Source organism: Sphaerodactylus townsendi, linkage group LG04, assembly GCF_021028975.2.
Source record: "Sphaerodactylus townsendi isolate TG3544 linkage group LG04, MPM_Stown_v2.3, whole genome shotgun sequence".
Taxonomy (NCBI): domain Eukaryota; kingdom Metazoa; phylum Chordata; class Lepidosauria; order Squamata; family Sphaerodactylidae; genus Sphaerodactylus; species Sphaerodactylus townsendi.
In genome coordinates this window covers 150,264,393-150,279,950 of record NC_059428.1, presented here as the reverse complement: position 1 = coordinate 150,279,950, position 15,558 = coordinate 150,264,393, and the positions used below count along the sequence as shown (strand labels likewise).

Here is a 15,558-nt window from a genome sequence, read left to right as displayed (position 1 = left end):
CTTTTCCTTACAAAGCAGTAAAGGAAATGGTGGTATAAACGGACGTCTTTCTTGTTCAGCTCCTCGGATATTGCATAATATATATGTGGAGGTCTCCTCCTTTAAATAATTCACACCGATCTTTGTATGCATTCAGAAGGGGAGGAAAAGCCAGGACATAAATTACAAAGGCATTGCATTTGAAGACCAGCTCACTGAGGAATTTATCTCGTCCTTGGTGGAGAAATCGGGTTTTAGATTCTATTACATGAGTTTCCATGCTAAACAGGATGTCTGGGGGGGGGGGGGACGCGATTAAATTATAGGCCGTAAGGGGGTAGTATGGGGTGAATTGCCTTTTCACAATAGTCTGCCCATCATTCATGTACCTAAACAGGGCTGTGCTGCAGTCCTCCAGAGTTTTCCCACCCGGACTCTTTGAGCAGGCCTTGGAGAAATACTCTTCTCCATCAATGTTCAAAATGGCCCCCTTTGTTTCTGTCACTCCGTCTAAGAGGAAACGACCGCCCCTTGTTTATTCTCCTGTCAGGCAAAGCTATCCTGCTTCCTCTCCACCTGCAGAGTTTTCATCAAGGAAATGCTGGTTTTAAGGTGAAAGGTGGGATTTCATACGCCAACTGTGGATTATCTGCCCGGTAATGGAACCGTTCCAAGCTGTTTGTTTTGTTTTGAGGGACACCTGTGAGGTTGCATTGAACCTTCATCTAGATGAGTGTTTTGTGGACAGTGTCCGTGCCCTAGCACATTGCGGTGATATTGTCACAGCGGGAGGCAAGGCATTGCCGGAGCAAAATTGCCCGCTTGTCTCAGAATAATTGTGACAACTGCGATCTCTGAAATTCTGTCCACTCTCTCTGTGTGCAAAACTGTTCGTTCGAAAAACATGACAGAGGTTTAGAAAATGGGTCAGGGACACCATGCAATTAAAGGCAACCTGATTAGAAGATGAGAAAAACCACTCACATTCATATATTCTTGTGTATTTGTGTCTCATTTTCTCTCATACATTTCTCTCATCCCTTTCATTTTTTCGAGATTACCATAGTTCATGGTGTGCTCTTACTGGTATTTTTCTTAACAATGGCGAGCTCAAACGACAGTATCGCTAGCCAACTCCTAACCATGGTTCTAATTGGGATTTTTTTTAAAAAAAAGCGAACCATAGTTAGTTCTAAGAATTAAAAGAGGACTATGTACAATTTGTGTTGTTGTTGTGAGACTGGGGAGGGGTGAAGGAGTACACAAGCTCACCAGTTGTCCCTGGAGTCTAACCATGGTTAGCAGATCAACTTTGAGCAGAATTGTGGCTTTCCTCCCCTTCTCTTTCTTTTCTCATGCTTTGTTCAGGGCTTGGCAAAGAATAAGGGGAAATGCTACAAAGTCACCAATGGATTTCCAAGGAGAAGTTACATAACCCAGAAGGTTGGGAATCTACTCACGTTAAAATTGGTGGAGTGGTTCATCTTCCAACCCCCAGGAACATTTTTCTCTGCTTCTGAGCTGATCAAACCTGCCCCCTGTTGCACTTATGAAGTTTTTGTATCAGCAACAGATTCTGATTTCCTCCATGCTTCGCTTAAAGGGGTGGTGGCGGCTCTTAGAAAATGAAATACAAATATGCCTAAAAAGGTATCTTCACGTTGGCTCATCATACTGGATAACGATTTAGACTTTGACTATGTTTTGTGGGACTGGTGTTGCAGCCGTTGCAACAATCACATTTAGTATTTCTGGCCCTCCCCTTAATTTTCCCAGCAGCGTGTTTTAAGAGCAAAACGTTTGGGTTTGTTTGTCTTTTTAATCTAGGGAAGGATCCTTTGTTGTCGAGATGCGTCTTCACACCAAGCAGCCCCTTTCTGTTTCAGACGTTGCTACACTTTCAGTTTGTAAGAGCCTGGTTTTGGATTTGGGTTTTTCCTTTGTCATTCTAAACCATCTGTCTGCAGTGCGGTTGGAGGCAGCCAGGGAGTTTGCAAACGGAAAGCTTTTACTGTGGATCATTAGACAGAATCACAACTGGCCTCTGGTTTTTTTTCCTTTCGATAACAGCATGCAGTGCCTTTTAAGCTGTCATAACATCTATCTGAAGGGCAAGACGTTACACCAAAAGGAATGGGGATTTCCGGACATGTAAAATGAAAATGAACTTCTGTCCCAGTCTAGAAGTCCCACAGTTTGTAAGACCAAAATATGAGTCTCTAGTGGCATCTCAGAAGCTTATGTGAGTCCGACATGAAATGAGGTTTAACACTAGAAAACTCACACCACAATAAATTCTGTTAGTCTCTGGACAATTGTTTTGCTAGAGAATTATAGGGCTGCCCATCTTGAGTTCTCAAGAGCGTGAATCTCTTGGGAGTAGGCAGAGGTGGGATCCAACCAGTTCTCACCACTTCTCTAGAAGTGGTTACTAATTTTTTCTGAGTGCCGAGAAGGGGTTACTAAGGCAACCTCCCTGCCCAATAGGGACTGGAGGTGCGTGTGTGCAGCGGCGCCACTGTTTGAATCCCACCACCATCGGAACCTGTTATTAAAATTTTTGGATCCCACCACTGGAGTAGGTAGTACCCATGTCACACTTTGCATTTGGATATGGATGTGCACACGACCCACATTTCTCATTTGGTTTGAACTGCGTGCAGAAATCAGTGTGTGTTTACTTTAAAATGGGGAGAAGCGGTCTTTTAGGGTGGCGACCTTTCAATCTCTTCTGCCAAGTGTGATGCTTCCTCCAGGCTGAAAAGCCTTCTTCCAGCTACAGTGGCTCTTCCACTTGAGAGAAACCCCCTTCCATTCAAGGAAAGCTACTTCGGTGGAGGAGGGTCTCAAACTTAGAATCATAGAGTTGGAAGGAATCATATAGGTCATCTAGCCCAACTCCTTGCTCATTACAGAATGAGCCTAAATCAGTGATTGGCTCAGCAAAGTGTTTGGAATGCAGGTGCTTCTGAGTACTTTTGGACAACTTCTTCTTCTTCTTCTTCTTCTTCTTCTTCTTCTTCTTCTTCTTCTTCTTCTTCTTCTTCTTCTTCTTCTTCTTCTTCTTCTTCTTCTTCTTCTTCTTCTTCTTCTTCTTCTTCTTCTTCTTCTTCTTCTTCTTCTTCTTCTTCTTCTTCTTCTTCTTCTTCTTCTTCTTCTTCTTCTTCTTCTTCTTCTTCTTCTTCTTCTTTGTTTACGTTTTAGATTGTCTGAATTGGGCAGAGCTGGATGGCCTCTAAGACCCTTTCCAGTATGGTGTGAGTTCATGGCACATGGTGGGAGGCTTCTGTAGATCTACATAGATCTAGATCTATAGATCATAGATCTACATAGGTCTTGCGAGTGCCGACCTTTCTTCAGACCACTGGATCTCAATGGGCGGAACGTGGAATTTGTATCTGGGCCAGCAGCTGACTGAAGGAGATGCTGGGAAGCCCCCACGGTTGGATCCTCACAGTGCTGTTGAAGGTGAATTAGCATCCAGTTAGGGCTACGGTTCAGACTGGCCCACAGTACCAAGGAAGAAGGGGTTAACCCCTTCATCCCCAACTGACATTTAGGGTTTAAACCCCTTTTCTCTGCCGATAACATGGTCCTAATTTGAAGCTAACCTCTGTTCAGTTGCTATTGGCCTTTGGAAAACACTAGGGAGATGCCGTTGCAGATTTCCTGGGGAGTCTCATGTAAGTGCTGTCAGATCCCTTCTGATTTCTGGCAACCCAGTGGATCAGTTTCCTCCAAAACGTCCTTTCGTTCACAGCCTTGCTCAGATCCTGCAAACAGAGGGTCGCAGCTTCCGTGACTGAGACAATCCAACTCACGCCGGGTCTTCCTCTTTTCCTGCTGCCACTGACGTTCCCTAGCAGTACAGTCTTTTCCACTGACTCTCGTCTTCCCATAATGTGGCCAAAGTATGATAGCTTCAGTGCAGTCATTTTAGCTTCTCGGGAGAGTTCAGGCTTGATTTGATCTAGAACTTGTTTATCTGTCTTTTTGGCGGTCCGCAGGATCCCTAACACTCTCCTTCGACATCCCATTTCAAAGGAGTCTACTCTACTCCCTTGCTATCAGCTTTCTTCACTTAGCTAGCCCTGCAAAAACGTGCCTTTCCTGGGTTCAGACACTGTCATTGGGTTAACGGACAGATGATGCATTTCATAGACTCAGCTGCCTATTTCTACCAAGAGGATAATGACATCTGTTTGCTCTTTGTACGTACTCAGTAAATCCTGGCTGTGAATGCCCTCCCTGCCCTCCAAGCGCAGGAATGGGGAAGAACGTCTGTGCCATCCCTGCTTCCCAGCTTTGTTGAGGCAGCTTTTATCAACAGTTCACGAACTCCCATCATTTGCGAAGATGACATCTGCCCCTTGCGGATTGTAACTGGGAGAAGAGGTGGAGCAGAAGGCTTCGCTCCTTCTATAGCACCGAAGTCGGAACCTCTGTAGTCGCGTCTCTTTTCAGTGGACGCTCCGAAAGATGTAGTGAGCAAAGTATTCTCTGTTCCTTTCAGTTGTCAGTGAATCTCTTCTGGCTTTCCTAAGCACAGTGTGGATTAAGTCTAGGACAGTTTGGAGTTTCAGAATACGTGGCTATGAAGTTCCCTGGGTGACCTTGGGCCCAGCGCTGTCTTTCAATCCTCGGCTTTGCTTGGTTGTCACGAGAATAAAATAGAGCAGGTTCCACCAGTGCGCTGTACACTTTGCTTCTTGGAGGAATAAAAGTTCTCAGTCGAAACAAGTATTTAGTAACTAAGGTCATGCAACTGACTGGCTTCGTTGAGACACAACACAAAATCATTGAGTTACTTAAACAGTTTAGTTTGTTCAACTGGAATTCGACTGACAGATGATCACTGAAATGCAAGTTTCGTGGCATCCTCTACCTCAGCTCAGACATCATGCAAAACCATGGGTGCACTAAACTATCAATGGATAATGGAGTCATCAGAATGAGTCAATGTGATTAACTTGGGCCTGTTATTCCAAGAGCGGAAGTTAATCTATTGCCTACAGATGGTAGGAATAATTGTTTAGCACGATGTCCAAATGCAGACCTCCTGGTAGAATCATAGAGTTGGAAGAGACCCCATCAAGTCCAACCCCTGCCATGCAGGAACACACCATCAAAGTACTCCTGACGTATGTTCATCCAGCCTCTGTTAAAAAAACCTTTAACCACTCTCTGAGGCAGTGAATTCCACTGTTGAACAGCCCTGACAGTCAGGAAGTCCTTCCTAATGTTTAGGTGGAATTTCTTTTCCTTCACCTTGAATCCATGACTCCATGTCCTTGTCTCTGAGACAACAGAAAACAAGCTTGCTCCCTCTTCGACTTGGCATCCCTTCAAATATCTAAACATGGCTATCATGTCCCCCCTTAACTTTCGCTTTTCTAGACTAAACATCCCCAGCTCCCTAAGTCTCTCCTTGTAGGGCATGGATTCCAGACCTTTTACCCTTTTGGTTGCCCTCCTCTGGACCTGTTCCAGCTTGTCAATATCAAAGATCTCCTGTCCAGGCTATAGAGAAGTAGAGATGAACACTGGCATTTGAGCGATTGCCTATGAATTGAATCCTGGTTTCTCTATAGTTAAAATAAATCCTTGTTTCTCATTTTGTATGTACCAGGCCTCCCTGTCATCTGGGAGGATTCAGCAATCACAGGACTCAGCCGTCACGCAAAACCATACCTTAAACTAGCTGTGGTTAATACACCATCGCCTGATCCTGGTTTGGGGATTCTAGTATACCAAAAACTTGTGGCATGACCTGTGTTCAGACAATCCTTCTAACCAGAGCTTGTTTAATTAAATCATGTTTTGCATGATGTCAGGAAAAAGCCGCTCTGTCCTTAGACTGGGATGTCCTTGATTGGTTCACAACACCTTCGCGTGCCGCTGCGTTCCTAAGTGGCAGTTCCTTTCATTTAAGTCTTCACCAGAACACTTCTGAGTACAGCTTGCAAATAAAAGCAAAATATACTTAATAATTTATTGGCAAGCGTTTCTTCAAACACAGTGAAAGAAAATCATTTATAGAAGGTTCTGCAGGGGTCTGAGCCGTGTACATCACCCGTAGTCATAGTTCAGTGAACGGTTTTGAAGGAGACTCATTTTGGGGAAAGCATCAATCCACACACAGGAGGATTGCCGTAATGGCAAAGTCGGGAACATCCAGTAGAATATATTCTTTTTATTTATGTCCATCCTAGATTTTCACAGAAGGCCAACACAATCTCTGCAATCACTCCAGAGAGATAGGTGGCACTCCTGTGCACTGAGAATCTACTAAAGACCAGAGAAATGATCGAATCTAGCTGAAGATCTGCGAATTCAAATCCTGACTTTAGTATCACGTGGACTGCCCAAGTCCACAAGCAAGCCGAGGAATTAACACTGACACTAAATTTACTCATGTGCGGGATCGAGCAATTATACTAGAGTCATTACTGGGGCAATTTCTTGCACATGCCCAATAGAAATAAATGGGAATTGAGAAAGAGCAGTAGCACAGCACTATCAACTCCCAGTCCTTTCTGTAGGGCTTGTGGACGGGTCGGGTCCATTGTTCGCTGCTAATCTTCCAAATGCAACAGTCTGAAAAAACATGCTCAAAACAAGCCGATTGCGATATGGTCTTCCGGCCCACGTTTACCATCTCTAAACACAGCTGGGTTTCCACACTCCCTTTGAGGTTATTCACTTCTATTCCACTTGATACAAAATGAGCATCAGGTTCTTTACGCCTTATCTCAGGCAGGTCAAGATGCTCTTGGCCTTGTAATCCCATCATCCTGATTTACGGGACACCCTATGACTGACTTAGTTTAAAAGGTCCGTTAAAATTTATTAGCGCTAATTTTTCATCTGCTTCAGTCTGCGCCTTTGAACCCGACGTAATAAAGCAAAGCCGGATTTTAAAGAAGAGGCATTATGGGTTTTTTAACCAATTACATTAATATTTGAAACCATTTTCGTCTTTTAACTTTAGTTGAAAATTGCCGTTGATACCAAACCTGCAGTGGACCACACATTTTAGGAGCATAGTTTAGAACCGTTTCTTGAAGCGTGTTCTAAGTGAATCAATGCCAGGGTGACTTCCAGACTAGACTACTGTAATGAACTTCATATTGGTCTTCCCTCAAAATTAATTCAGAAACTCCAGTTGGTGCAGAATGCTGCAGTTCAACTATTATTGGGAGCTAGATGGAATAAGTATATTACTCCCATTCCACAGCCACCCTGCCGTTAGCCAGTCGGTTACTGGGCTCAATTTAAGGTGTTGGCTATCACATGTAAAAACCCTTCATGGCTTTAAATCCTCTGTCTGTAAGACCAGCTTCACTCAACTGAGCAAGGTCTTCTTCAAGTGCCAGTCTGCAAATGGGCAAAATCAACAACTGCCCTTGGGCACGGCCTTCTCTGTTGTGGCCTCCCCTTTGGTGAATGGTCTGTCCAAGGAGGTCGAGATGTCTCCCCCTCTCCTGGCTTTTCGCAAACTATGCAAAACTGAATTATCCAAGAGGACTTTTCTACATAGGCAATAGAGTTGCACTGTACTATACTCTGTCTCAGAAAAAGACAGTCATACGTATACATACATACACATATAGCCTTTATTGACATCATATAGCAAAACAGTTTACAACCAAAAGTAACATTAATACAGCTCAAAATAACCATCATTTAATATAAAAACTTTCCTTTACGGAAGTACCAATTATATCAAACAAGAACTTGGCAACTAGTTCAGAAAAATCCTGATTAGAGAAACATCCAGAAAATACTTTATCCTTTGGTCATCTGACATATCTACATTAGAAGATGTGAACAATTCTCAATGCTTTTGCCTTAAATACCCTAGTTGGGCAGTGAAACATAGTATGTGCCAGCGTTTCTACTTGTGCACTATTGCAAGGGCATAATCTTTCAGGGAAAAGACAGTCAATTGAGGTGTAGCCGTCAAGAAAGTTGTATGCTTCCGCATTAGATTATAGTCCCAAACAAATATGAGAATTATCGTTCATTTTTATGCGCTGCCTTTGTCAAAACCATTATTTTGTGCATTATTGAATTATGGTACTTTGATACTGGAACAAAATGTATTTTTATTTTCAAACTTGGCAATGGATGAGGAGAGAACCAAGCTCAGTAGGCATTAGGATCCAGGCGGAGCAGTCTACAACAAAGAAGGTCCAGTATGTTGAGTTCTGTGGTAGAGGAATATACTACTAACATATTTTTCTGAGTCAGACAATATATTCAGCTCGTTTGCTTAGCCATAGGGGTGCATAGTTAAACTTATCATGTCAAAGTTTGCTGAATTTCTCCTGCTCTGTGGGCGAACTCAGGTTTTCAATGTCAACTAAGCTATTAGGATTCATCCTTTGTGTAAGGCGCTCCTCTTGATGTCATTTCCACTTTAGAGCGTGGTAAATAAAGTGCCCGAGACTCTGACAATTTTATGCTTTTGCCGATCTTTAAATCAAAGACAGCTGAATCGATTTAAGTACTCTTTTGTAAGGGGAAAGAACTGCATCTAGGCTGACAGCCGGTGTACCAAATTTCATCCCAAAGCGATTTCAAATGACTGAGTTATAAACATCTATAATGAAACACTGACATCGGCTGAACTGCGACAGAACACAGGGTGCCGGTGTAACAATGGAGTCTCATTGTGTTCCCACTGAAAGTGACTAGTAGCTGATAAGTGTTCCCCAGCCTGGAGGCCCTTCCCAGCTTTTATATGGCCATTTTTCTTGGGGAGAGAGAATGAGTGACTCTAGTTTTTCCACTCTGATATTTCATTATCTTTGGCTGGGTTTTTTTTCCTCCTTTGGTAAGATTGATTTTATAAATCTCAAGGGCTTTTTCTACCTTGTATACTTTCCCAACAATGCTGTTTCCCTGGGGTTTTTCCCCCCACTACCTTGTTCATTCTAGTTGGCTGTCAGGAAAAACGACACTCCCTACCAAACCTGGAGAGCCAGTGTGGTGCAGTGGTTAAGAGCAGGTGGATTCTAATCTGGAGAACTGGGTTTGATTCTCCACTTATCTGGTGAACCGGATGTGTTTCTGCACTCCTACATTCCTGCTGGGCTAGTCACAGTTCTTCAGAACTTTCTCAGCCCCACCAGCCTCACAAGGTGTCTGTTGTGGGGAGAGGAAGGGAAAGGAGCTTGTAAGCCACCTTGAGTCTCCTTAGAGAGAAAGGTGGGGTATAAATCCAAACTCCTCCTCGAGGAGTTTGGATTTATACCCCACCTTTTTAATACCTCCTCCTCCTCCTCCTCCTCTGTGACTTTTAAACTTGATTTTATTCCCCACCCAACCTTGTCAAAGAATTCACGATCAAGACAGATTGAAAATTCCACTCATAAGCCAAGCAAACCTAGGTGGACTATAGAAGGGTGTTCTCGTGGACATTTACTACACCCTTGCAAAACTGTCATGAAAATTTACTAATACGGACGCAACGAAGCAAGCGGACTTTTTCAAGGTCGGTTTACTGTATTGGGAGCACCAATTATTTTGGATTCAAGTGAGGCTTCACACATCTGGTGGTGGAAGAAATGTCTTTATGTGTTTTTCTCATGGAGAAATGCTTTTGGCTTACATGAAACCATTCATTGATTTTTTTTATAAAGATCTCTATGTACAGCTGCAGCTCCTTGGCCTAGGGAAAGAACTGCTCATGTTTCATATTTTGTTTCTCTTGTGTTTGAAAAACGTCTGAGATATTTTGGGTCTTGCTTGAGCTAAATATTTATTTTCGTCTGGCATGAACTGGTGTAAAGAGGACTTGACAGTGCGATTGAACGTAGGATCCGAATGCCTTTTTGAAACCTTGGGTGGTGAATTGAAGCCTGACATCCTACAAATGCTTTCATTCAATCTTAATTGAGTTATATTTTCTCACACATTCTCCAGTTATCCCTATTTCCACATCCTTGCCCTGGTTGTGCTTGCATGTGCATGACTGTCAACGTTACCACACAGGACACAGCTTGTCATTTTGTGCTTGGTCTCTGAAGACCAGAAACATATTTTAGGACAATCAGATTCTCCTTCCGCCAAAGCAGAAATCACTTACGACTTAACCACCCCCAAATCTACCTCTAAACCTTACAGGCACGTTCAGATTTAAAACATACACGATAAAAAAAAATCACATTTTAAAACTGTTAACCCCAACCCCCCCCAAAAGGCCTTTGCGGCCGGATTCAACTGGTTGTGGTGGGTTTTCTGGGCTGTGTGGCCGTAGTCTGGTAGATCACATTAGAAACATTAGGAACGAGATCTACCAGACCACGGCCACACAGCCTGGAAAACCCACAACAACCCCTCCCAAAAGTTTGTATGATCAAACTGAGGGGGTAGAGTGAAGTCCACTTCCTGTTTGCCCCCCACAGAGACAGCCAGCTACAATCCAGGACCAGAAGTTTACACACTGTATCATATACCACTTTTCATGACTGCAGAATGATGCTTGGAAGTGTTTTGTGGAACTGTTGTTACCAGTACCACGACGGCAGTCATTCATTCCTTTCCCTCGATTTGCCAATTGCTGTTGGGGCTGTTTGCAGACCTTCCTGTTTCCCTTTAAGGACTGTTCCCTCTCCCCTTAAGAACATAAGAACGTAAGAAAGAGCCTGCTGGATCAGGGCAGAGTCCATCTAGTCCAGCACTCTGCTCCTCTCAATGGCCCACCAGATGCCTTTGGAAGCTGACAGGCAGGATGTGAAAGCAATGGCCTTCTGCTGCTTCTGCTGCTGCTCCTTCCTTGAAAATGATCCATGGAGAGGAAAGAAAGGGCCTTGGGCCGCAATGAGCTCTCTGAACTGGTTGCTGGCTGTCTCGTAGCTGTGCTTTGCTGAGCTGGCTGTTGGCCACTTACAAGGGATAATTAATTCAAAGCACTGCCTAGCTAAGGGCTGCTTAGCCAGCGAGGATGATAGCCGAAGCTCTTTAGTCCTTCGTCTTTCGTTCAGTTTCAGATATTTCTTGCTGAAGAACAGTTCCCTTAACCCTTAAACTCTGGTAATCAATACAGTTGAGTGCAGAATCCAATACCTAATATAGGTTCCAGGTATACAACCAACATTCTGAAAACAGAACCTGGCCATTTTTTAAAAAAAACCTTATGTTTCTAGTTCTCATTACCAGAAACATAGGAGTATTTTCTGCTAGAGGGGGACCATGGTGTAGTGGTTAGAGTGTGGGACAAGGATCACTGGGTAGCTTTGTGCCAGTCACTTGCTCTTAGCCTAATCTACCTCACAGGGTTGTTGTGAAGATAAGATGGTTATAGAAGCTGCTTTGGGTTCCCACTTCAAAGAAAAAATAAACCAAGACAACGCATGGTATCTGAGCATTATTGAACCTCCACTCAGTCCAGATATCCCAAGAGGTTCATAGCATTCAGGACTCAACACAAGAATATAATCTCTTTTTCTTTGAATTTTGAAGGCACATGGCGTCTTCACTGTCATTTTGGATATTGTAGATCATGATCTCTCCCAGTATCAACTGGGGAGTCATTCTGGTTAGACTTCACCTGGAATATTATGAACAGTTCTGGGCACCGCAATTCAAGAAGGATATTGACAAGCTGGAACAGGTCCAGATGAGGGCAACCAAAATGATCAAAGGTCTGGAATCCATGCCCTACGAGGAGAGACTTAGGGAGCTGGGTACTTTTAGTTTGGTGAAGAGAAGGTTAAGAGGTGACATGGTAGCCATGTTTAGATATTCGAAGGGATGGCATGTTGGTGAGGGAGCAAGCTTGTTTTCTGCTGCTTCAGAGACTAGGACCAGGAGTCAAGGGTTCAAGGTGAAGGAAAAGAGATTCCACCTAAACATCAGGAAAAACTTCCTGACAGTGAGGGCTGTTCAACAGTGGAATGAATGCACTCCCTCGGAGTGTGGTGGAAGTCTCCTTCTTTAGAGGTTTTTTAAGTTAGGCTGGATGGCCATCTGTCAGGAGTACTCTGTGTGTTCCTGAATTGCAGGGAGTTGAACTTGATGGCCCCTGGGGGTCTCTTCCAACTCTATGATTCTAGGACTCCTACTGGTCATTTGCCTCTGGTTTGCAGCTGGAGTTACCCTCTGGTCTGATTTCCATGTTGTTCAGAGTTACGTTACCACTGGAAAATCCAACAGTACTTCTTTGGTGTTTCTTCTGAGTTGTTTGAATGAGTAGTAGACCCCTGGACAGAAATAGGTGGATAGAACTTCCTCCGGCAAGGCAGAATCCCAGTCCTCCCATATTCACTTCATCTACTCTCTTTTATCTTCACCTGGAGACTAAGCTGATAAAAAGAGTAGTTTACCCACCACAGAGCTGGCCGGGCAAATGGTACATTTATGCAGCATGGAATTTACTGCAGAGTAAACTCTTGCTGTTTGAAAAGGCACGTGTGAATATTCTGCAGTTATGAGACACAACGTTGATGTCGCTTCTTCTCTTTCTCCTAGGTTGGCGTTATAGGAGAGGAAGAGGAGTGGGTGACTCTGTGTGAGGTGGAGAAAGAGTCAGATGCTCAGACGCTGGAGATCCCAAACCTCACACCTTATACATATTACAGGTGAGAACAGCTGGCGTTTAATTGCGGTGCCTGACGGAGCCAGTCCATGGCATCAAGGGGCAGCTTTCGAACTCACAAGCAGCTGGCAGGTGGTGGGAACAGGAGGAGGACAATTTACACCTCAGCTGTGATTGCACTTAAATGCCCCCTACCCCCTTCCCCGGCCCTTGATGTATTTTAATTGTTGCTTTTGCATAGAAAAATAATGAATCAATCTGGAACTGGGGAGCAAAGTGTTAAGCGCGTTGCTAAACAGTCCTGGCAAGGAACCTCAGACATCCTTAAGCAGAGAGTTTGTTTTGATGAGAAGTTGGGCGCTGTTTTAATTCAAACTGATCTGACTTCATTGGGGAGAAAGCAGCCCTGAAACAGCAATTACCCGTCTATGACAGTGGCTTCCTTCTGCAACCTGAGTCATTTTAGCACCTTCTCGCCTTCTCTTTTTCTTTAGACCGGCTAAGCTCAATGATGTTATAGAATTAATTCAGTCAGTCTTGGGTTTCACTCGCCTACCATTTTTCTGGCTTCAAAATACTGCCTTTCCTACTCCTACTGATTTTGGATAGTTCTGCCCACTTGACCCCTTTCAGCCTTCCCACGGCACAGTTTAAGTGGAGTATTTTTCTAACGCAGTCAAGCCCAGAAATGTTCTGCTGTAAATCCAAGAACCTTGCCAACCGGATGCTGGTAGTGGAATAGTCCTCGAGCAATCCTGGAAAAGAGAACAGCAGAAGCCTATACGTGGTTTTGGTAGCACCTGAGGAATATTCTGCAGGCCAACTGCTTGCATCATTTGAAGTCCAGGGTTGGTACGCAGAGGCTAGTGATGGCAGACTACCTCCTATATGTCTGAAGGAATGCCTCCTCCCGGACAGACCTGCCTAGGCACTGAGATCAGTGGGAATGGAGCCCTCCTGGTAGCACCCTCACCTTCCAAGATTTGGGAGGTGGGGACCACCTGAAGGGCCTTCTTTGCCGTGGCCCCAATGTTTTGGATCACTCTCCCCCAGGAGGTCCACTAGGCACTGACTCTGCAGGAGTTTAGATACCTGGCTAAGACCATCCTTTTTACCCAAACTGACCCCTTCTGGGTAGTGTGTGTGCCCCCCCCCCCCATACTCTCTTTTTGGTTTTGGGGACCTGTACCAGCTTTCTCTTGATTTTTAGATTTTTTAAAAACACACACATATACACAATTTTACAATTGTATTTTATATATTGTATTTTCTATTGTTCTTTGTGGCCTGTACCACAGGATTTTAAGGGGATGGTAAAGGAAATAATAAAATTATGAATGAAAACTGGAATGAATGACATACGACCGAATGAATGAATGAATGAATGAATGAATGAATGAATCTTGCCTTGAAAATCCTACAGGGTCACCATAAATAGGTTGTGACTTATCACTCTTCGTTCTGACTTGGATGGCCCAGACTAGCCTGAGCTTGTCAGATCTCAGAAGCTAAGTGGGATCAGCCCTAGTTTACACTTGGATGGCAGACAACCAAGTAAGTCCAAGATTGCTGTTCAGAGGCAGGCAATGGCAAACCACCTCTGTCTGCCTCTTTCCTTGCAAACCCTATGGGGTCACCAATATTTCAACTGAGGCAGGACAGCACTTTCCACTACCAATGCCGACTGAATTGACTCACAGAATCATCCCAGGTTTTCTAGCAATACTGTCGTTGCTGGCATTGTCCCCTGTTCATTCTCCGCTTAGCGTTGCCTCTCCTGCTGACTCTAGAATAAGATGTCTGGGGAAGGGGGCAAAAGAGTTGTTAAGTTGCTATTTCTGGAAGCACGTGGCTTGCTTTGTCTGTCTGGGTGACAGAACAGATTGCCTATGAGCAGTCAGAAAGAGACCCTTTAAATCAGTGACAATTGCTTCATGAGCCAAGCGGTGCTTTTTGACAACAGGCAAGGCATACATTCAACTAGATTCCATTACGTACTTAACTTCACCAGGGAGGAGTGCGTGTCTTCTGTGTGCAAGGGAAAGCGACAACGCAGGCACTCCGCAGAGGAGAATAAGAGGCGGAGAAGAAAGACGTGTGAACTCTGAAGGCTTGGAGGATAATTTGATGACAGCAGATCAGAACTTGACAAAACTGGCAGGTCTGCAGCTTGAAAGAAGAAGAGGAGTTTGGATTTATATCCCACCTTTCTCTCCTGTAAGGAGACTCAAGGTGGCTTACAAACTCCTTTCCCTTCCTCTCCCCACAACAGACACCTTGAGAGGTAGGTGGGGCTGAGAGAGTCCCAAAGAACTGTGACTAGCCCAAGGTCACCCACCGGGAATGTAGGAGTGCGGAAATCGACATATTATTAAGTTAATGTTTATGGGTTTCTTGACTTTGTAACCTACCCTAAGCTTTTGGATTTTGGAGGGGTTTTTTTTAATCTAAACCCTCATAATAGATCACTTGGCAGCAGTTTTCAGTTCCTGCTATACTTAGAAAGTATCTTGACCTTTGAGTCTGTGTAAATATAATTCTTGGGGGAAGATTCTGTCTGTTCTTGCTGTGTTGATCAGCAGGGGACTCGTTTTTGGATGCCCCAGTCCACAGAAATTAAACACACGAAACTTTCCTTTGCGCATCTCCATCCCATTCACATGCTCAATTAAGGTTTCAGTTCAACAGACTGCTGAGGAGGGCCTGTCCATCATTCTGGCACTTGTTTTATGCCCTGGGGAACACCTCCCACCTGCCCGCTGCATTCTGGGGCTTCTCATCTCCACCGCCATGCCAGGACTTGGCCCGACAATCTGAACACAACGAAGGAAGGGAGAGCAACGTTAAGCCCTAATTATGGGAGTTAGTCTGTGTCTTTTGTCAACTGTGATTCTTCTCTTCCATGCACTGTCAGTGTTTGGGAAATTAATGGGGTTGTTTTTGCTTAATGCCTTTTCCTTTAATGCACTTCTCTAACGAGATGGGGGAAGATAGACTAATGGTGTTACAGAAGCTTTCCTCAACCTGTCTTCGGT

The 15,558-nt window shown here is 44.2% G+C and overlaps 1 protein-coding gene across 6 annotated transcripts in view; it reads left to right on the top strand.

The window, feature by feature from the left end:
* SDK1 (sidekick cell adhesion molecule 1) overlaps positions 1-15,558 on the top strand; it is a 536,293-nt gene that overhangs the window by 411,464 nt on the left and 109,271 nt on the right. For all 6 annotated transcript variants that reach the window (XM_048493601.1, XM_048493596.1, XM_048493599.1 and 3 more), the window contains one exon: positions 12,457-12,566. In XM_048493601.1, the coding sequence (XP_048349558.1) occupies positions 12,457-12,566 (110 nt within the window). The remainder of the gene's footprint in view (positions 1-12,456; positions 12,567-15,558) is intronic.